This window comes from Populus euphratica, unplaced genomic scaffold (genome assembly GCF_000495115.2).
Source record: "Populus euphratica unplaced genomic scaffold, PopEup_1.0 scaffold123.1, whole genome shotgun sequence".
Classification (NCBI taxonomy): Eukaryota; Viridiplantae; Streptophyta; class Magnoliopsida; order Malpighiales; family Salicaceae; genus Populus; species Populus euphratica.
This window is the reverse complement of record NW_011499924.1, coordinates 461339-483845: the sequence shown is the minus strand read 5'-3', so window position 1 is coordinate 483845 and position 22507 is coordinate 461339. Positions and strand designations below refer to the sequence as shown.

At 31.8% G+C, this 22507-nt stretch overlaps 2 protein-coding genes, 1 long non-coding RNA gene and 1 other non-coding gene across 4 annotated transcripts; 3 read left to right on the top strand and 1 right to left on the bottom strand.

The window, feature by feature from the left end:
* The first annotated feature begins 771 nt into the window (after nt 1–771).
* Nucleotides 772–4650, top strand: LOC105135486 (uncharacterized). Its single transcript, XM_011040371.1, has 9 exons — nt 772–1048; nt 1138–1272; nt 1421–1537; nt 1650–1778; nt 2172–2348; nt 3217–3357; nt 3837–4022; nt 4239–4310; nt 4401–4650. The coding sequence occupies exons 1-9, from the start codon at nt 935–937 to the stop codon at nt 4560–4562; spliced, it is 1233 nt and encodes a 410-aa protein (XP_011038673.1). The 5' UTR covers nt 772–934; the 3' UTR covers nt 4563–4650.
* Nucleotides 4651–6895: 2245 nt separating this feature from the next.
* On the top strand, nt 6896–7542 carry LOC105135487 (uncharacterized). Its single transcript, XR_844183.1, has 2 exons — nt 6896–7412; nt 7482–7542. It is a non-coding gene; the product is annotated as an uncharacterized LOC105135487 (long non-coding RNA).
* A 1818-nt stretch (nt 7543–9360) lies between these two features.
* On the bottom strand, nt 9361–9434 carry TRNAN-GUU (transfer RNA asparagine (anticodon GUU)). Its single transcript has one exon. It is a non-coding gene; the product is annotated as a tRNA-Asn (tRNA).
* A 3466-nt stretch (nt 9435–12900) lies between these two features.
* Nucleotides 12901–14545, top strand: LOC105135484 (transcription repressor MYB6-like). The gene is made up of 3 exons (XM_011040369.1): nt 12901–13126; nt 13288–13417; nt 13697–14545. Exons 1-3 carry the CDS (start codon nt 12997–12999, stop codon nt 14121–14123), a joined length of 687 nt encoding a protein of 228 aa, XP_011038671.1. The 5' UTR covers nt 12901–12996; the 3' UTR covers nt 14124–14545.
* Nucleotides 14546–22507: the final 7962 nt, after the last annotated feature.

Below are 22507 nucleotides of genomic sequence, written 5' to 3'. Positions count from 1 at the left end.
ATATTTTTCTCTCTCTCTTTCATTTTACTCTTTTTTTTGTAAAAAAATCTAATCTCAACAAACAAAAATTAAATATAACTCTAAAAGACATAGGTTATTCATTGTGCAAGACTCCATTGTTTATCCTATTACATATATTGTGGTTGAGTTGTGCAATTTATTTTTTAATTTGGCCTTCAAACTTTTTTTCCTATCAATTTAGTTCTAATTATAAACCAATTGCTTTTTGATTTTTTTATGAAAAGGTGAGATTAAAACAAAAAAGACCAAAATAAAAAAGTTTATAATTTGTGTGTTTATTTCTATTATCGTTTACTTGAATAAAAAAATATTTTAATGAATAAATTTAACAAACATAATTGCATAAATATCATATATTTTAAGATTAAATATCTTGATTTATAGTTGTTTCTTGATTTCTCAAATTTCATTTTTTGGCATTGTTAATGATTTTGTATTTATTTATATACATAACTTTTGATTTATTTAATTATATATATACATAATAATTTTGATTTCAATTTAAATTTTTTAAAACATAAAAATACATTGAAAAAAGTGCATATATAATTTTTTTTATAAAAAATAAATATACTTGATCAATAGTGGAACACGAATGATATAACGGCTAATAGTTTTTATTTTTAAATATAATTGAGTAGAGAAACCGAATAATAAAATTATGGCAGTCCAATAGAAAATGAAAGAGGCCCAATGGGCTCATTAGCTTTTTGTATAATTGAGTAGAGAAACCACCAAGCGGTGCAGGGCCTGCAGGCAGAGAGGGAAGGATCAGCAAAAATAAGAGCAAAATTGTAAAAACCTTGGGAGAGAGGGAAAATCCCAAACTAGTCCCTGAACTGCAGCAACACCAACAACAGGACAGCAGCTACCTTAGCCAAAAAAAGAAAAAAAAAAAAAAGGAAAGGAAAAAATGGCTACGGCAACTCTCCACAACAGCCGTCCATTCATTCCATTAACGACCAAATCACGACCGTCCACTCGGCTGAGAATTTCATGTTTTGCTCCTCCCTACTGCTCGAACAAGGTCAGTTTCGTTATGTGTGTGGGTGTGTGTGTGTGTGTATTAAATGTTAGCAATTTATCTTGGTTAATGGGGGGACGGGGTGGATACAGTTTAGGAGGGAGTACACTAGCGTGATGATAGTACCAACTGGAGTAGGAGCCAGCATAGGTGGATTCGCCGGCGATGCTTTGCCTGTTGCTCGTGCTTTATCCACCGTCGTGGATTGCCTTATCACGCATCCTAATGTACGTTTTCTTTTTCTTTAGTATTTACTCTGCAAATACAATTTGATGGTACAAATAATTTGAGTACGAGAGATTAGTCTATGGTTGTGCGTTTTCTCGTTTTGGTAGGAAGTGGTTAAAGCTCTTTTAAATTGAATGTAAATCACAGGTGCTTAATGCTGCAATGCTGTACTGGCCGATGCCTAATGTTCTATATGTTGAAGGTTATGCTCTTGACCGGTTTGCAGAAGGTTTGTGGGCCCTTCAGCCTGTTCACCAAAATAAGGTGCCTTTGTTCATCTCTCATTTATTTTTTCCCTCGTCTGTTTCTGCCGTCTGTCAAATTATTTAGTTGCTGATTAGCATTTTCCATGGTTTGAGCTTGTGGTACCAAGTAGGTGGGCTTGGTTCTAGATGGTGGAATAGAGGAAGAGCTTCGAATCCATCATTTGCAGGTGGCTGATGCCACCAGGGCTTCTCTTGGATTGCCTGTTTTGGAGTATATTGTCACTGACACCCCACTAGAAGTATCATTCCTTACAACTCAACAGACAATTCTTCTTGTTATTGATGGCACACAGATCAATTTCTGCACTATGCTAAATAATACCAGATGTTCTTTTCATTCACAGTTAATTGTTGGATGTACCGTAAGCTATGGAGCTGTCTATTATATAAATCTAGGGTAGTTAACTGCTTATGGTTAATAATTTTTCTACATTATGAATCTGTCTTTTCTCTAAGTTAAGAAAGGAAACTTCAAAATGGACATGTCTCTAATGATGGCAGTTTTGCCAATCAAGTCAGTTTGTGTGCTGTTAGCTACTGGTCTTTGAAATTATGTTTGGGATTTGCTTAGTGAAGAGAAAAGAAAAAATATGTTATTTTTACCAATATGATTCATGGTTTTTCTTTAACAGGTGGAAAAGTGGGTTGATTCAAAGACAGGGCAATCAACTGGGAGAATTAAGCATCCTGGTGCGCTACTCAGAGCTGTGCAGACTTTAATTAACCGATCTCAGGTGAATGCTGTTGCAGTGGTGGGACGCTTTCCAGATGATGATGTTGAAGATGTTGATGATTATCGACAGGGGGTGGTACGTGAATTATGCTCCCAACTTGTTGATTCCATGCTGTTCTACAACCGTACAATGTCAAAGCAATATTTGCATGAACAGATTAAATTCCAAGATAGAATTTTTGTGGAAAGACCTTTCACTGTGCCGTGCCCCCTCTGTTTTTAAACATGCATATTAAATTATATTTTTTATTTTCCAGAATTATAGAACTTGTTGGGTATGTTGAAAATCCTGTGAAATATTTCAATGGTGAAGTGGTGTTTAAAATTTAAATATTTTTGGAATAAGAAAGGATGCCTTTTGTACTACTTCCTTCCTCATATTACTATGTAAATTTTTAATCTGGATACAGGTGTTGTTAATTTGAACGTTGTTACTTAAGTTAGAAAATTAGTACTATGCATGTTTCCTGGTTCATTTAGCCTGGATTTGGCTTTGGAAAGCATTGAGAAAAGCAAAGTAAAATAATGGGAAAAAAAGAGAGCTAAATTTAGAATCCTGTTACGAATCCAGACTCATTTCTCAGATACTTTTCCAGTACCCAAACGATCCTCTATCCTACAATTTGGACTTAAAGTGCAAGCCAGCCATTTACAAGCATGTATCGTACTATTCTGTTTCTCCTCTACCCAGTGAGATGAAAAGCTTGGTCTGTAGCTCTTATTTTCTTTCACAGAACTTAACAAGTTATAGAGTGTAATGCTTTTATGTGGCTTTTGTTCTTTTGAGCATTGCTCGGTCACTAAGTTGCTATTTATGTATAGTTCTGTTAAAATAGTAAACATGATATGCCACTGTTTTCCAGAACTGGTTCTGACTGAAGCAATAAGGTGTAGTTGTTCTTGAATTTTTCTTGTCATTCCATCTTAGTTTCTTAACTTTGCAGGGAATAGATTTGTTGGCAGGAGTGGAAGCAGTTATAAGCCACTTGGTGGTTAAGGAATTCCAGATTCCTTGTGCACATGCTCCTGCAATGCTACCACTTCTCTTGACCGAAGATCTTTGCCCCAAATCAGCTGCTGAGGAGGTTTGTGGAGTTAAAGACAAGGAATAACATATTGGCATTTGAAATATAGGACTGAACCTCATTGCAAGCAGGTGTACACTATAGTGTGTTCAACCATTAAGTTACAACATCTCTGTCGCCTTGTAAATTGACTGACATAACTAACGTGCTATCTTCTTTTCTTGATTCTTGATCATAGCCAGTGTGCTATTTGGATAGGATTGGAGATAATTATAAGGAACAGTAGCCTCATTCAACCATGCAAACATCCTCACTGATATTTCCACAATAACATTTGTGTCCTAATTGGCTAAGTATCCATAGAAATTAATGTGCATAACCACCGTATATTACATTGTTACAAATTGGATAAGAAATAACGTAATTTTTACCTGTAGTCTTGTCAATTTATATGCCATATGTAACCTTTTGCAGGCTGATGGTTTAGCATTTCTCTTTCCATTATCTATATTCATTTATATTTAAATCTTGTTCAACAGATAGGATATACGTTCTTGCCCTGCGTACTGACTGGTCTGAGTAAAGCACCACAATATTTGGTGAAGGATTCCCAATCCCTAGAGAAGGGTTGCCTATTAGCCAGCGACGTTGACAGTGTTGTTCTTCCTATCAATGCTTGTGCAGGAGATGGTGCTCTTGCTTTTGCAAGAGGCAAAATAAACAAGGTAGAGATTAGAATTTGTTTCTTACATGTTCCTTAGATTAAAAAAAAACAGGGAAAGAAAAATGACTGGTTAATTGAGCTCTTTAGGCTTTAGAGGCAAATTTCAATAATAGCGTTCCCGCTCCTTCCATCTTGCTCTACCTGCCATCCCTTCAACTCTGACAATTTGTGTTTGGTATTTGGATCCTTGTGACTGAATCACTGCTCTTCCTTTCAGCCACTCATAATTACTGTCGAAGAAAATGAAACAGTTCTTGATGATACGCCAGATAAACTTGGGATTGAAACGGTATGGTTAATGATCATTATGACTGCAAATATACCCCTAGGAAACTATGATTATTTCAGAACTTACAATGCAATGCAATCTGTTGTGCAGGTCAAGGTCGCAAATTACTGGGAAGCGATTGGTGTTATTGCAGCTCACAGGGCAGGAATAAATCCACATTCACTCCGAAGAAACAGAATTGGTAACATTAAACGTACTTTTGCAATTCCAGCTAATGTATTTGCGGTTTCAAGTGCCACTCAAACGACTTGATTGGAGAAGTCTGGACATTAGTTTTCTTTTTCTACTAGTATTCTTCATCTAATTATTTAAAAATATCCTCCTTTTGTTCATTGCACTATAGGTTTGTGTCTGATGCGTGGTCTTTGGGTTTGAATATTGGGAAACACAGGATTGGCTACTCTATTTTCAAAAGCGAATTTCATCAGCTAGCTTTTTGACCATGCTCTACCGGGGCTAGATATTTTTCCCAATAAAAAATTTGACGAACATGTTTTTTTCAACACTTTTTTTTGCATGAAAAAATATTAAGTGTAAATCATTTATATATGTATCTAATTAAATAAATTAAAAATTATTTATGTTAATAAATTAAAAAAAATCATTAATAATAACTAAATATATATCTTAAAAAGTCACGAGGTAGATATAAATTAAGATATTTGATTTCACAATATGAGTTATTTACTTAATTGTATTTAATGATTATTTATAAAAAAATACTTTTTATTTAATTAAATTATAGTAGAAATACACATATAAAATAAAATAAAATAAATATTTTATAATGTTGCAATTATTAGAAATACTATAATTACATAAAGTATAAAAAGAATTATAAACAAACTAGAACAATATTTTTAAAAATTAAATATATAAAAATAGTTAAAAAAACTAAATACAAAAAATAAAATATTAGAGAGAGAGGGTTCATTTTAAAAAGCATGATTTTTTTCAAAGAAAAAATTACAGAAGAAGAAAAAAGAGAAAAGACTAGCGGTGCACATTTAGAAAGGGCCAATGCCTATTTAAAGTGAAATGCATTTGGGGTGGTTGATATATCATCTCGACCCGCAATAGTTTTTGTAAAACAATTTCAGATATCTTGTTATCTAGTTTTTAAGGTAAGAAAAATATGCTCTATATATTTTCGATATAAAAACCTATTTTTTATTTTATTTTTGATTTAAAATACCTAAAAAAACCTTGATAAACTTATAAATGATATCAAAAAACCAAAAACACCATACAAAAACTTAAAATAAAAAATATTTTTGAGATTAAATCTGGTTTTTTAGACAATTTCATAATAAAAAAAAAATCTAAGTGGAACTTTCCTTACCAAATAGAACTAGTTCATAATAGTTAAAATTGGTGTAAACTTTAATTTTTTTCTCTATCATTAAAATTTGACAATCTTTTTTTTTAAATTAAAAACTAAAAAATAACAAAAATAAATTTTTATACCAAAATTAAATTATAAAAATTTAAAGGGATTGAATATCTATAATTTGTAAATTAACTTTGATCATTTATTTTTATTTTTATCTTTAATTAATAAATTTGATTCAATTATTTTTTAATTTGGATGCAATTACCGAAAACAAACCAGTAAATCCATCCATGAGAATATAAACAGTGTTTACGTGGACAGTGATTTACCCACAATAATTTCTTGTTAAGAAGTTCAATTCCTTTTTTCTTAACGTGGAAGAGGAAAGTAGAGAACTCGAGGTTGTAATTCAACATGGGTTGGTTAGATGGTGATTTTGAAACCCTTGTTGTCAACTCATGGGTGCTGTTGTGGCATGATAGGATTGGCTTGACGGTTAATCCTCTGAAGATAACGACATCAGAGATCGGTAGGTAATACAGATATAGAATCCCCTGTTTAGGGTGGTGGGATTTTCTTCTGGTTAACAGTATTGTCATAAAAAACGATGGAACAGAAAACATCTAGTCCTTCGATCCGATTGGTGGTATAATTACGTTCATTGATGGACCGCTAACATGTTTCCTCCCGGATGATGGGATAGTTTTATAAGAGAAAGCTTACTTTCATTTTCATACGCTGTTTACTGCTGCTTATTTTCTTCTGGGAATTTTAAAAAAATATTCTGTGGTGGCACAAGATTCATTTTTCTCCATCAAGCATTGCGTCAACAAGACCATTTCAAGCTCATCTTTCTTTGTTTGAATTGACTGAGCTGGTCTCTGTGCTGTGAAAAAAGATCTGGTGATTCAGTCCTAGGAATTGGATTTGGATTGTTTCTTCTTAGTGGGTGGAAATTGATAATTTTTCACCTTCGTTTTTTCGCTCCTTTTCAGTTGCATAAATGAGAATTAAAAAGAGTAGTGATGTTGAGATTAATGAGTGGATCGTGTGAGAAAAGAAATCATTTTTAGGGATATCCAATGAGCACTCATTTCTGAAGTATTAAAGTTAGTCTGGTATAATTTTTGTGATTTGACTTAAATAGTTTCTTAACTTTTAACTTAAGAAAAAATTATAAATATATAACTTTTGATTTCAATTAAAAAAAAAAGAGAGTACAAAATCGAGTCAAAGTGCTGCTTCAATTAAAAATCATACTTTTAAGCTTTTTGAGGAACCAGTTCTTCGATCGAATTTTTTAGAGTTGATTTCAATTTCGTCATAAAGTCTGTGTTTGGAACAAGTTTCGAAAATAATTTCTTATTTAGTAAAATCAGGGGCAAAGTGATTTCTTTTTCAAAAGAAATAAGAGAGTGGTCGTTGGTGCTGGGGTCTAGCTGCGACGATTTGTGACAATGAATCGAAGGATGTAATTAAAAGTTTTCAAATCATTAAATTTCTAAAAGTAGTTTCTTCTACTTGTTTTTGTTACAAGTTATTTAAGAAGAAACAATTTTTAAATTATAACCCAAACTTCAAAATCAATTTTCATAAATCATGCAAAATATTGGGATAAGCTCACGTCTTCAGGTGCACCGACAAACAAAGCATGCAGGGAGCAGATTTCTTCTTAGCTAAAAACTACACGCATCAAGAACTGCTGCCGGCGATTTTTAACTGGCAACTCGCCAGCGTAAAAAGTGGAATAAGCTGTCTTGTTATAAATGGTAAGAAAACATGTTGATGTTTTATTAGTTTCAGGCCTGTGCTTCAACTAATCAAGTTTTGGCCTGCAGCTGGAGCGCTATCTTCAAATTGAACAACCAGTTCGTATACAATAATTTCCTGGAGTGACAAGAAAACAAAGGGAAGGTTTCTTCTTGCTATACCAACTGAAAAAAAAAAAAAGAATTGAATTACTGAACAACGAGTATGGATAAAAATCACTCTACGCTCTGATGGTAAGCATCGTCAATGTTAATCCACTGAGTGTACCAGCATGGATCATAACTCCAGGTCCCCTTTCGATCCCGATTCTCAGATCATCAAGAAGACTGCTTTCTATCGTTGATCTCACTTCAAATCCAATGAAGCCTAAGATAAACTTATGTTACTATAACCACTTATGAAGGGAAAAGGAGAGTTCGAATGGAGGGGGGAAAAGAGGGTAACCTCAAATAAATTCTCCAACTACGCAGGGAATAGGGATTCCCAGTTAAGTCTCCTAACATTTTTTTGTTTTCTCTTGATTGATTCCTAAAGTCCTAGACATTTCACAATTTTCCCCTTATCTGTACGTGTCAATGAATTTCTTCCAAATTTTCCGTTCATCAACAGGGAAGAAGAAAGCGACAGCCAAAATCTATCTTCGACCAGCTTAACCCACTTAGCAAGGGACATGCTTTCGTGAAACTGGTTTTTTACACTTCCAATTGCGGGATAGGAAGGGAGTTAGGCTGTTCGGTGGTAGCAGAGGGACCATGTAACCTAACAGTAGGTGGCAGGTATCGAAGATTCATGATAAACGTTCTGCTCGTGTCCTTAAAGCTTACCTAATAGTCCGATAGCTCTTTCACACGGCGTACTCACTGCTGACACTGGAAATCCTGGGTTTTCTTTTTTGGTTTAGACAAGAAAGATAACAGAGACTGCATCTTTACTTGTATGATTCTGTGTTTATATTTTGATTTTTTTTTTCTTTATAGAAAATGCATGTGTGACCATTGCATCTTCATGAAGTGTAATGCCATAGCCTATATGTGAGCTTAACCCTTGTTTTTTCCTTCTTAATAGCATTCCCACTCATTTTTTCTTTACTGACAAGATATTGAGCACTCCTCGCGCAAAATAATTAATATTGCAATAATAGTTATATGGGTTTTATGATCAACTTTAATACATGAAATGGAAATATATTTTTTATTGGATGAAATAAAATAATCAATAAAACACCGACAATAAACTGCTAAACGAGTTAGTAATATAAGAGTATATATTAGTAAAATGATAAAATCTTAAAGCCATCTACTATATATGAATATTCTTTTTTTAATTAGTAAGTTGAGGATCGCATCTATACTATATAAGCTTTTATTTTCTGGTGCACTTGCTTTCAGCGTTTGAAAAAGAGCACTGTGGGGGCAAATACTTACATGGTGATCCTTATAAAAGGATCCATGGGATAATTACACAATCGATGTTTCTTATTAATAAAAGCATATTTTGGATAATTATATATCAACCAAGATTTTAGACAGCAAATACTTGAAAATTATAGTTATAATAATTATACTAGGAAATATTTATTTCACGTGTCTTGCCATGTAAACTATGAAAAAAAAAATCATAAAGACTTTTTTCATAAAAAAACACCATGGGAAATTCAAAGAAAAGTGACAGCATCTAACATTTGTGTTTGTTGAATTAAATGTGTATATGGTGCAGAGTACTGCTATAAAAATACTAAAATGATATTTAAAAAAAAAATAGTCATTTATTTTTAAAAAAAACATATAAAAAGCATTGTTTTAATCTTTTTTACAGAAAAAAAAAAAAGAAGCGAGTTTAACTTAACTTGCATTCAGGTAGGTGAATGATATTGATAGACATAGACTGATTGGCCTTTCCTTTTGAAAAATAAAAACAAAAAAAGAAAGAGGGACCGGCTAAAATAATCGCTAGAAGGAGGGCTTGAACCTCCGACCTTGTGGTTAACAGCCACACGCTCTAGCCAACTGAGCTATTCCAGCTTCTTGCAATGGAATCTCAATGTTACTTATTTAGAGCTTCAAAATATAACCTGCCGTGCATGCTTTGCAAAATATAAAGTTTTTAAGTAATTAAATTATGAATCAAAGATTCCAACAATTACATTTGTGGGCCTCTATCTAGAACTAATTAACAGTCCTTTCTCTTTTTCGAAAATTGGATATGACCAAAACAACCGTACGACTAGCTTTCTAGCTGGCAATATAGTTACAAGTCTTTCTATAATGAAATCAGCCCAAATGCCCAACATGCTTTTCATTTTTTCTCATATGAAAAAATAAAATAACATATATATATATATATATATATATTGACAATTTCAGACATGCGACTTTGGATTGGCTTATTTTCTGTTCCATAACATGCATCTGTACTTTTCGTGGAATCACTGCCCTACAAGTACTTCCGGTGATGTTTTGGATAAAAAAATGAAGGGCTTGAAAATAAAACGAAAAATTATTGAGAAAACAATGGAATATATTATACACTGTTCTATTTTATTGCTTGCACTTATTGTCTTTGATAATATATTAATTTGGCACCGCTCATAAAATATAATCAATATATCATAGTAAACACATACACAGTTCTAAACACATAATGAATAAAGAAATTAAGCACCGATACCAAGTTAAGAAAATAATATGTTATAAAATAATATTAAATTTAGGTTAAGATCTATTACAATACCCAAATGGAATTACCATAATATAATCGAATTATGATTGAACGATCAAATTTATTCCACCCCCACAACACAATATATAGGCTCCCGAGTAGTTTCTTGTTATAGCAGTTTACAAACTTTATACCTTTTAACACAAAACAATTAATTAATTCCCTAAAACATACATTCATATAACATCAATGTAACAGTGAATGCTCGAACTTGCTCCTTTGATATTAAATAGAAAAAGAAAAGCATATTTGAGAAAAAATCAAAGAGAGAAATCATATATATGTATATATATAGCTAATTAAGCACCTAATTAATTAAGAAGAATCATTTGCTAGGGAACTCGCTGTAATATTGAACAGTAGTTGCGGTGGTGCATATGTCCTTCATTGACGACAAAAACAGTCTCGTTCTTTTTGCGACATAAAATAGTGTGGTTTACCATTTTCTGTTTTGCTTTCAAAAGACATATTAATATTGGATACTGAAACCCTAGTCAGAGTGAGCTTGTTTCGTTTCACCGTTCCCCGGCCCCCTCTCTTTCGTAGATGCTCACTGAAAATTTTAGTATCTCCAATCGATTAGAACGGAGCAATAGCACACACAGAGACTATCTCCCACACATATGTGGCCTTTTTTTCTAATCCAAAAAATTCAAGAAAAGAAAAGAAAAAACTTCATCAATACTGAAACGCCAAATGATGAAGTACTCTCTCTATCTCTCTCACGCATATATATATTTGTCGAGATAAATAAATATTTTGAAAGCAACACCAAGCAATTTTTTTGGTCAAACTGCCACATATAGGGAAGGAGCGGGAGTCGGTGGAAGTTGGAGACACTAGACAGCGCCAAGCTATCCAGAAGAACTGTTTGTTTAAAGAGATATTAAATTAAACTGTCACATACTCCTCTATCTACTGATTTTAGTTGGAAACTATCAGTCAACGTAAGAACATGTGATGGTGCCAACTTCCCTTGTTCTCGATCGTACTTATTTTTCTTGACGGAATCCCAGTCTCTCTATCTGATGTCATATCTACCAACTATGAAATATTAAACTAATTGATTGTCCCATGAATTTATTATATAATTAACTTCAATAGCCACTCATCTTATTTGAAATCTCAAGAATCTAAGTTATTCTTTTTTTTCTCAGGTAAAAAAAAAAGTAAATTGGGATTTAGAAAGAAGTATTTTATTCGGATGAATATTGTATTTTTTTAACTCATTTAAAAATATTTTGAAGGTTGACAATTGGTTTATTAAAATTCTTAGAGTATTTATTGGGTGTTTTAGATAAAAATATTATGAAAATAAGATTTTAAATTAAAAAACCTCTAACTTGACTTTCCAATAACCTTTGCTAGAATTTTTGCTAGCACAACACTATGTATGTTTTATCATTATTTTTTTTTCTTAATAAAAGGTTACTCCGCCCTTAAATATAAAAACAAATAGTTAAGAAAACCAGGGGCACAAGCCAGGCCGCCTTTCGATTGAGCTGGATACTCGGGCCAATCTTTTAGGCTTAGACACCCAGCCTCTTCCTATGTTTCTTATTTTGTTTTATTTTGATTTAAATGAATTATAAATAAAATGCTAAGCATGATATTTAAATTAATATTTAATTTTGGCATACTTCTTAAATAATGTTAAAGTTTTCTATTGGAGTGTTAACAATTTTTTTTCCAATTACTACTACATACCTAGTATGCAAAAAAAAAAATAACAAAAAATTGTTCATGAAGATTCAATGAAAACAAAATTCTTGTTTTTTGTTATTTTTTTAATAAATTTTTGACATGATTTTATCATATTAATTATTTTTAAGTCATAAATATACTCATTAGGTTATCAGGTTGACCGGTTCTATCCTAAACATCTTCATTTTCAGGTTGACCGGTTCTATCCTAAACATCTTTATTTTAATATTTTTTTTATTAAAAAATATTAAATTGATGTTATTTTTAATTTTTTTAAATTCATATTAAGTTTTAATATGATCAATTGATTCATGAATATACTTGTTAGATAAAATAGGTGTCATCTCACTTAATTTAATTTAAAACTTAATTCAAATTAAAAGTTAAATTAACAGGTCGTCATGTTAACTTACTAGATTATACAAAATTTAATATATAACACCGTGAAAAATTCATTACCACAGCTGGTTTCTAACTGAGTAAAATCAATAGATTCTATTTGGTGGAACTTTCATCAATTGAGTTTAATCTTGCAATTTGCTTCTTTGTTAATTTTATGATGACTCAAGTTCATCTATAAGCTTTTAGTTATCAATAAGTTTTTTATCCATCTCATTCATTCGAATTCGAATTAAGGATTCGTTTTTGCTAGAAATATTATTTACATTTGTTTGTGTTTTATTTAATATGGGTAAAATATTTATTTTTCAATAAAAGATATCATTGTTTTCAAAACAAACAAACCAAAAGTTAGAGACAACTTTTGAAATTTTAATTTTATAATCCTGAAATGCTGGAAAAAATGAGTGCCATGAAATGTGAATATTGTCTACTGAACACGAAGGATGGGGACATATACTTAACGGCCACTGACTTACCTAACACAAAGAAATAAAGAAATAAAAAAATATATAAAAATTGTGAAACCTCCGAGGATGTACCTTCTCTTTCAAGGGAGAGCCATACAACCTGCACGCACACGCATGGCCAAACAACCGGTCCAAGTCAACCTTTTTTCTCTTGCAAACATGGAAGCAACCATCGTAATAAATACCACCACTTGATCTTATTTCTAACCTATCGGATTCCTGGGTATCTGCTCTCCCATTCTTTTCCAGTTGAGGAATTTCCTTTTGTTCTTAGAAACTTTGGATTAGGATAATGAGGAAGCCTTGTTGTGATAAACAAGATACCAACAAAGGAGCCTGGTCTAAGGAAGAAGACCAGAAACTCATAGATTATATTCGAAAACACGGCGAAGGTTGTTGGCGTTCTCTTCCTCAGGCTGCAGGTTTCTCCTTCTCCTAGCTACTTCTTGTTTTCGAACTAATTAAGTTCATTACTCTATTCCCTTTTGCATTCAAAATAAAAATAAAAAAATGGTTTGAATACTTAATTCAATTTATTGGAAACCTATAAAAAATATTTGTTTCCATATTGTTGATTGATCAGGCCTACTTCGTTGTGGCAAAAGTTGTAGGCTAAGATGGATAAACTATCTTAGGCCAGACCTTAAAAGAGGCAACTTTGGTGAAGATGAAGAAGATCTCATCATCAAGCTTCATGCGCTCCTGGGAAACAGGTGAAATATACTAACACTCCACAATTTAATTTTCCGTTGCCTTCAGTTTCCATTCCTACTGCTGAAATTAAAGAAGAGACTATTTTTTACATAATAAAATAAAATAAAATTGCACCATGCATGACATGTATTTTAGAAAGATATAGTTTCGCTGCTGTCTAGGCATGCATTTCTATTCTAATAATTCTACGAAGAAAAATCAGTATTATTCTTAATATTGCACAACTGTATATCACATTTGTTTTTTTATTAAGATTCTAACGGTAAAATTGTTTTCAGGTGGTCATTAATAGCTGGAAGATTGCCTGGAAGAACAGACAATGAAGTAAAGAACTATTGGAATTCTCATTTAAGGAGAAAGCTTATAAACATGGGGATTGATCCAAATAATCATCGCTTGAACCAGAATCTCCAACGTTCACGTAACCCGCCAATTCCTGCTAGTGGAACATCATCTGGATTGAAAATTCAGGCCAAACAACAGCCGACAAAGCCCCGCGTTGACAGTGAGCAAACATCGGATGCCGGGAGTTGCTTAGAAGATGAACCATGTGCCTTGCCTGACCTAAACCTAAACCTCGACCTCACAATGAGCATTCCTTCTTCTTCAATTGCCCATGTTGAAGGGAATCCAAAGGATAACGAGTCTAATTTTTTGAGGCCACAAAAGATCGCCCCTTCTTCCAACCTTCTTCTCTCCCAGTAGCGAACAATTCCTTTCTAATTCTGGACACCCTGAAGAATGTGTTTAGTAGGGACTGATGGGTGAATTAAGCCTCATTTGTAAATCTTGACTTGGAAACATTATAATGAATTCCCTTTGGAAACATCACGGGAAAAAAGCAAGGCAACCTGACAGATCAGAAGATGCTATGGTTTCAGGTCACTATTAATTATATATGAGTAGTGATCCGTTGCTTGGTGTTACCTGAAGTGCGATCTCGATCAAGCATTGTTCATTTACATTGGGCATGGATTAATTAATTCATGAAGGGAATAATTAATTTTCTGTCGCCATGTTAAAATAGCTGAGTTGGACATGCTTGTATGTTATATCGATTACATTTAGAATAGCAGAAAACATGATTAATATTTGAAATTTTGATTCTTCTTCATATTTTTGGATTTTGTTCTATCGAGTATGATATCATGTTTTACTCTCTTTCCTTCATAAATCTAATCCCAAACCTTAGAGTATATGTGTGCGCCCTTGCGTGGCTATAGATCATAAAAAAAATGTTAATAAGCACAGTATTGCTTGAAATTGAGAATGAAATACAACAATAACAAATATGTGAATCCTGGCATAAAGATATACATGTATGTATCTATCTCAACAAAAATAAGATCGAGCAAGTGCCATGCAATCGCTCTAAATAGAGTTGATCCTGAAAAAAAATGCTAGAAACTAATCAATCCTGGGGATCATATTGAATATGCAAGCATATTTTTACCTTCATGAATAATATTGTTGCTGACATTGCCTGTCAAGGTTAATTCCAATTAGCCATAGGGCAGTGCTTATAAATTTAATAATCTGAGTATATTAAAAGATACTATAAATAATTAAGAAAAATCTAGATGTGGAATTCATGTATGCGTTATTTATTAAGAGTTCATAAATTAATGTATGTAGTTCATGTATACAATTAGGAGAGGTTCATGTATATCAGTACATGAATCTAATATTTTTTTGTCTCTAAAGAGCCACTTTGAACTTCTATAAGAATGTGTTTGTCAGTCCAGTTGAGATCGATCAGAAACTTGCTGAGACACATACAGATTTAATAAAAAAATAAATATATTTTCCCCCATATGCAGACTTTTTCGTCATCTGCTGCGCTGTTTATAACTTAAGATCTTCTATATAAGAAGATAAAAAAAATATTAATTAGATTCATGAAACGTCCATTAGATATCACTTTGTCTTGGATTTGATGATTCGATCTGGCAAATTTCATCAAAGATATGGTACGTAGGACAGGTGGCTTCTGTCTGTGAATCTATTTTGTAATTTATTCTGATTTTCAATATTAAACAAACTGAATTTTTATTTTCATTAAGAATCTCTTAATTCTTTCAGTTATAGAAGAATAAAGGCGATGTTTTAATATATTGAGCCTTAAGGCATTTAGAAACACAGGCCTTGATCAGACTATGGGTTCAAAGAGAGAGTAATGGCGGCCACCCTATCTATTTAATTATCCTTTGTCTCCTACGCCGAATCGATTGGATGAAGAATTTCTGGTTTCAAAACACATAAATCACCTGTTTTTTGTATGTGCTGTATGGAATTCTCGTTATATATATATATATATATATATGGTTATGTATGTATGTATGTATGTATGTATATTGGTTTCATCATAAAAACTACTTGTAATTATAATATAAAACCATATTCCGCGAAATCGTAAAGGACACGATATCACTGCATAAACTCATTTGTTAAACATATTTTTTTTTTTTATTGAACAAGAGTAAACATATTTGAGAATGAAGATTAAGTTCCAAGATATATGTTGAATTTTCAAGTAAGAATCTGCTGGGAATAAATCCTATTAATATAGCATGAAGATATATCTTACTTCTGTTTCTATTACATCAGTTTTAGTAGTTAATTACATGTGCACCAAAGCAGCTACCATCTAACATGACTTGAAGGAAAATTGCATGAGCGGAACTATTGACGAACGTATAAATTCAGCTACCATTCAATGGAACAAAGGCATTCATATTTATCATAACATTTTTTTTCCATCTTCAATTAGGTCTGCTGTCTGTCACATATATTATCACCAGAAAAGTTATAATCTGGGTTCTAATTTCTCATGAAAAAAATTTAATCTGCAATGTTCAAACAAATCAGAAATTACAAAAATCTGGTTGACTTTGTTGAATTTGCAGGTTTTGCATGTCAGTCTACAATCACATATTTATTGCTTTGAAGATAAAAATAACAAGAGAAAAGATAATTTTGATGGGGTCGAATTAGGTCCATGTGTATATCTCACCGTCTCAGGAGTTGCAGCTATAGTAGCAAGAGAAGAATGTTAGTTACGGGAGGTGTTGAGATTCCAACCTAGCCAGCAGCACCGCGCTACAGCTCGGAGAAACAACACTGTATTAAATGCACTTTGCCAAGTGTTAACGCTACCTACTGAGATTTCATCACTTTCTGCAGTCAGACATCATGTAGTGTATCTTAATTTTGGCTCAATCTTTTGATGCTTGAAGATGTATCAAATTTGAATCTTTAAGCAATAAACCATTTCTGCAGTCATTCAATTATACCAAATTTTCTTCTGACATCAATTTTGCTCAGATATGTGTGGATGCTGTTCAGGATATATATATATATATATATATATATATATATATATATATATATAGGTCAACTTATAATTAAACTAAGACGACCCGGTCAAGAATCATCAACTGATTTTTAGAAATAAAGAACTATATATTTTTAAAGCTGCTTCTTCTTTTTCTGCTATATATCTTGCTACCTCTTCTGACCAGACAGGAAAATAAAATAATGAAAATATTGTCAATAAAGCGCGTTAAAGTTCTGCGGCCAACTAAGAAGAAACAGTCTTGCGTCCGTCTCAAAAGACAACCTTAAACAATCTCTCAAATCCTATGTACTGATTGTATGTATGCAGATACCAAGTCCGATACGACTACGTACTTAAATAACCACTTAAATACCATTTACTGTAAGGAACTAAATATATAATCGTAATTAAATTGCAGTTGATGTACGCCCTCTCCTACGTCTTGTTTTCCTCGTGTAATACTAATTACGACCACCTGTGTGTGTGTGTGTGTTCATTCACGATCGAGAAAATATATACATTCACGAGAAAGAAAGAAAAACGACACTAGATATGAACCGAACGATTGTACCTCCACATATTTTGGTCATCCAGGGCTTGGAGGTTTTTCTTTTATTATTATTAAAGTTGATGTTCGGATAGAGATTTTAACTAATTCTAAAATTAATAATAATATAATTCTTTAATAATTTTAAAATTTATAAAACTGGTTTGGTAACAAAATTCCTCGATTTGTAGAAACACACTTCTTTCTCTGTCTCTCTCCCTCTTCCTGTGAGCATCGAAAAGCATTATATATAATCTCATGAACTAACATTTTTATTTTCTTTTACAAGTGGGGTAATATTTTTTGGGCTTCAAGATGCACACCACTCCTCTGCAATTTAAGATCGGTGAGGACTGAAGTGATTCATATATACCATACTAGTCCTCAATGAGTTTTGCTTATTTTTTTGGGTAAGAAGATGTCTTGGATTTAGTGACACAGAAGAGTTAGATATTCACAACCATCCAAATAATCGGGTTCAGATATTCACTCTTCATAACTAATATACTGTTTATTTTAATATTTTAAAAGTGTTATGTTTTTAAATAGCTTTTTTTTATTTTAAATTATTTCTTTCTTTCTTTCTTTATTTTTTTGATGTATTATATTAAAAATATTTTCTTACAAAATTATTTTAATATATTTTTAAATAAAAATTATTTTAAAAAACAATTGTTACAAACTTCTATGCAAATTCTATTATTTTCAACTCCAAAACTTGCTGTTATCAATAGTACTTTTCAATGCGCGCTGAGTGCTAATACTCCACGAGCCAACTACCAACCTAAGACTAGCTATGTGGTGGCGGCACCATATTTATATGACTACAGCAATTAATGGCTTTTATAAAATAATTTTCCTGGCTAAAAAGCTCAATTTCGTGGATAAAACTAATGCTAGAGAAAATATATTATTTATGTAATAACCAGACGACTAGCCCTTTCATTTCGGTTTTTATGAAATGCTTTAGGCCCAACGCCTAGCACTCAATAGATTGCTCCCCCTCTTCATTGTTGTCCTCTTCTCTAAAGCCCAAAGCTCCCACGGTGATCCTAATTTCAGTTCAGTTCTCAGGCCCTATGGCCACTCTTCTTTTGTATTGAATATAGTTGCTCAAATATTGTTTGTACTTTGTATCATGATATAGAAGTCAACTTCGACGGTAAATTGGAGTTGAAATTTTGATAAGGTTATAAGATACATCACAGCTTTGTCTTGGTCTTAGTTTGGTTTGACCTTTTGGTGTCACATGCCTAGAACGTTTCCTTCTCAGATTGCTGAACTCTGAAGGAAATGAAATTAAAATAAATAAGAAATGATTAAAATGAAGAAGAGGAGGAGAAAAGGCCAAAGAAGAGTAATGTTCTGTCTTCTTTGGTTAACCCACGAGCAGTTCAACTTTGATGCACCCAGACCACGAGGTCACGCTCGGGCAGGATGGTTCGAGCTGGAAACATAGCCGATGGAAGCAAAGATCAGGTTGAAGCCAGGTAACCCTGGGATTGAACCTGGATTCACCGGGGTAAGACCCATGTCAACGGACCCTGGAGGTCTATTAAGGACCTAGTTAAGTAGGGTGACTTAGGGATCACCCTCTTGCTGGAGGAACCATGAGCACGCCGGGGTCGATAGGAAAAACAACCCGATTGTATGCCAATTTTCTAAAAATTATCTTGTGGTTATCTCAAGAAATGAAAACAAAATAAAACCCTAAATTAGAAGATAAAAACAGAAATATATAGAGGCTCCAAAATTCTTTTTGGGTTATTGCAGATATAGTGGATGTGGATCTTGGTTTTTTATAATTGCTTATTTGGAATTATTTTATCAAGGTTTTCTTACTTGTATACCAAAAAATGTTAATTTTTTTTATATATAAATGAAAAAAAGAATGACAGAGAATACAGAGAGAATGGTGCTTTTATATATATATATAAAATTCATTCTATTTGTTTGTAGGAAAAACAATATATGAAAATGATTTTTTTATGATATCAAAAAACATCATGAAAATAAATTGAAAAACATTTTATTGTGTTGATTTACAACAGATAATAACAACTTTGATTTTCCTTTTGTAATAGAACTTGCGTGTTTGAGGATCTGGGTCTTGAATCCCCATAGGCAAGCTGTTTTCACAATCTTTAAGGTTGAAAAAACTATTCCCCTTATCTTCCCTACTATCTTCTTCTTCTGTTTTTTTTTTTTGATAATCCGAAGTATTTGGGTCATTTTATGCACTGACTAATCTCTGGATCTATTAAATATTCTAGGTAAAATATCGTGGAGGTAACAGACTTATGCACATCATGATTAATCTCTAGATTTATTAAATATTTTGCAAGTCTAATAAACAGGTAAAATATTGTGGAGATGACAGACATATATACTGAGACTTGAACCTAGAATACATAAATAGAAAAACTCTACTGAGACTATTGAGCTATAAGCCTTAACGCGGAAGGTTACTATCTTGATTGTTTCTTAATAGCTTCTTCAAAAATCAAAAAATATCTTAAAAGAAACAGGAAAATGATTTTTTTTTTGACGTAACAATAAATACTAACACCGAGTGAAATTGGGTTGAATGGACTACTTAACATTGAAGAATTGAAGGTTCGAGTGAATAAAATATTTTTTAATGCCAGGGGCTTTAATTTAGCAATTTCGATAAATAAAGGCAGATCGATGGATTTGGCAAGGTCCCGTCACTGCTAATTTATCAACTGCCTTGTATAAATGCCCAGATACCGTCCAAACCTGTTCGGTGGAAAATGGAGCATTCATTTTCTTTTCCTTTTCTTTTCTTTTTTCCTTCAAGTAATTTGAAAAGGTCGTGTCATGACTTCTTTGTTAGAATCTGAGTTACACAATTTTCCTTTGTTTAGAAAAACAAAAATAAGTTATTATCGGATTAACTTACGTATTAAGCGAAATTAATTCTCAGTCTGAATAATTTTAAGAATATACATTATTTACACAAATCCCATGTATTCTAATAAATTCTCTTTATAACTAATCTCGAATTTTAAATTTAAAAATGACAAGAGAAAAATTGTAATATTTAATTAAAATTAGCATATTACGTCATATAGTACACCCAACCTTTTACTCGGGTGTGAAAGGGGACTAATGGGTTCCAAATGTATCAAATAGTATTTCTGCCGATGAATAAAGTAGCCGACAGCAAATTTTAAGATATTTTAATTAGTTAGGTTTTGAGTTTAACTTATTAATTTTTAAATTTATTTTTTAATAATTATAAGTTTGAGTTACTTTAAAACTATTAAAAAATTATATAATTCTTAACTATAACGCCTATAAAATTAATTGATGATGTCCAAACTCTCATATTAGTAACAAAGAAAGAACATGTTTGATGTTGTCCAAACTCTCATATTAATAACAAAGACAGAAAATGTTTGGTGTGGTAAATACCAGGATAAGATGGTAGACATGTTGAATACGCGGATATCCATGAAAAGAAACCATTTTAAAACGGCGACACAGCCAATGGCCGTCCAGCATACCACCAAACACAGAACCTGTTGTAAGCACGTCCAGATCTTTGAAAGAATTAGAAAGGTCCAACAGCATAAACCCTATTGACCCACAAAAAAAAAATCAATTAAATTAGCTGTATATCGATTACAATGCTTCATCTACATCACCGAAATCTCCATGTATAAACTCTCTTTTGGTAGTGGATCCCACAACTGTACAAGGAAGGAGAGGTCCCTGTATGATTCATTATAACATCACCCTAAAGAAGAAAGGCATAGCTACTTGATGTTTATGTGTCTTTTTTTCTTTTTTCCTTTAATTTGTTCAATGTATATAGCCGGGGATCTTATCAAAGGAGACAGGACAGATCACCTCGAGGATATGTACTGTAAATTCCCCAAGTATTATTAAAACTAACGAGTAGTTTTCGATGATTTTGATTGATAAAGATTTTAAACCTTAAAGCGAGATTAACAATGGATTAGATGTTTTACCTCTTGTTAATTATGTAGTATAACCTTAATTTGGGGGAAAAATCACCCTATTACATATGTCATACCGTCATGAATACAAGAATCTCCAGAATTCAAAGAAATAAAAATAATAAAGTCATCATTTAATAATTAAAAAAATTAAAATTTTAAATAGACTCTAGTAATGTTCAAGAAATATCAATGTTGCCCTTACAAAAAAATTATGTTTACTGTGTATTGTTTTTTTAATTTATTATGCACATGTTATTAAATTTTTAAAATTATTTATAAGTTTATTCATGATTTATTTTAATTAAAAAATAACGATGATTTTTAAAAATAAGAGACTCATGATAAATAAAACTTTTAATATTAATCTCTAAAATAAGTGATTTCATTGATTTAGAAGAAAAATTGATGTTAATCCTTGGAAAATTAATGATTTCTTTGATTTAAAAAAAATTATGATGATAGTTCAAAAAATAAGAGATTTTATCTGTTGAAGAAAATTTTTTATGTTAAACCTTAAAAATAAGAGATTTCATCTCTTCATGAAAATTTTAATGATTCTTGAAAGGAGGTAATTTATCAATTTAAAAAATTCCAACATTAATCATTAAAAATAAATGATTTCATTGATTTTTTTATAAACAGAAAATCTTGATTATTTTTTAAAAGGATTTTTTTATGAAAAATAAGGAGGTAATTTATCAATTTAAAAAATTCAAGCATTAATCATTAAAAATAAATTATTTCATTGATTTTTTTAGAAACAGAAAATCTTGATTATTTTTTATAAGGATTTTTTATGAAAAAATTCGGAATATCAGTGTTTGCTAAGGGGGTTTAGAATTTTGATTACTGCATGCGCTTCAACTCTTTTGTTCCTCACTGCTCAAGCTAGGACCCCATACAAAATCTGTTGAGAAAAAAATAAAACTCCTAGAAATGTAACTTGAGGTGTAATTATGAGAATAATATCTCATTAATGCTAGGTACATTTGACATTTTTTACAAATAAATCATGATACAGAATATTTAAACAAATTGACCTGATAATTAATCATCACATATTTAATCAATAATGTAATTTATTCTGAGATCTATACTTGTCATTTGGCAATAAGTTTGTAAGAAAACTTTATATGATATACTTATACATGATAACATTTTCCCTTTTTAGAACATTCTCTTACTAAATGAACATGCTTTTTTTATTAAAAAAAAA

Excerpts from the sequence above, each read along its gene's own strand:
- LOC105135486 (XM_011040371.1), top strand. The coding sequence starts at position 935 with ATGGCTACGGCAACTCTCCACAACAGCCGTCCATTCATTCCATTAACG. Across the intron at positions 1,049-1,137 it reads CTCCCTACTGCTCGAACAAG|TTTAGGAGGGAGTACACTAG; the intron begins GTCAGTTTCGTT and ends GGGTGGATACAG. Across the intron at positions 1,538-1,649 it reads AGCCTGTTCACCAAAATAAG|GTGGGCTTGGTTCTAGATGG; the intron begins GTGCCTTTGTTC and ends GGTACCAAGTAG.
- LOC105135484 (XM_011040369.1), top strand. The coding sequence starts at position 12,997 with ATGAGGAAGCCTTGTTGTGATAAACAAGATACCAACAAAGGAGCCTGG. Across the intron at positions 13,127-13,287 it reads TTCTCTTCCTCAGGCTGCAG|GCCTACTTCGTTGTGGCAAA; the intron begins GTTTCTCCTTCT and ends TTGATTGATCAG. Across the intron at positions 13,418-13,696 it reads CATGCGCTCCTGGGAAACAG|GTGGTCATTAATAGCTGGAA; the intron begins GTGAAATATACT and ends AATTGTTTTCAG.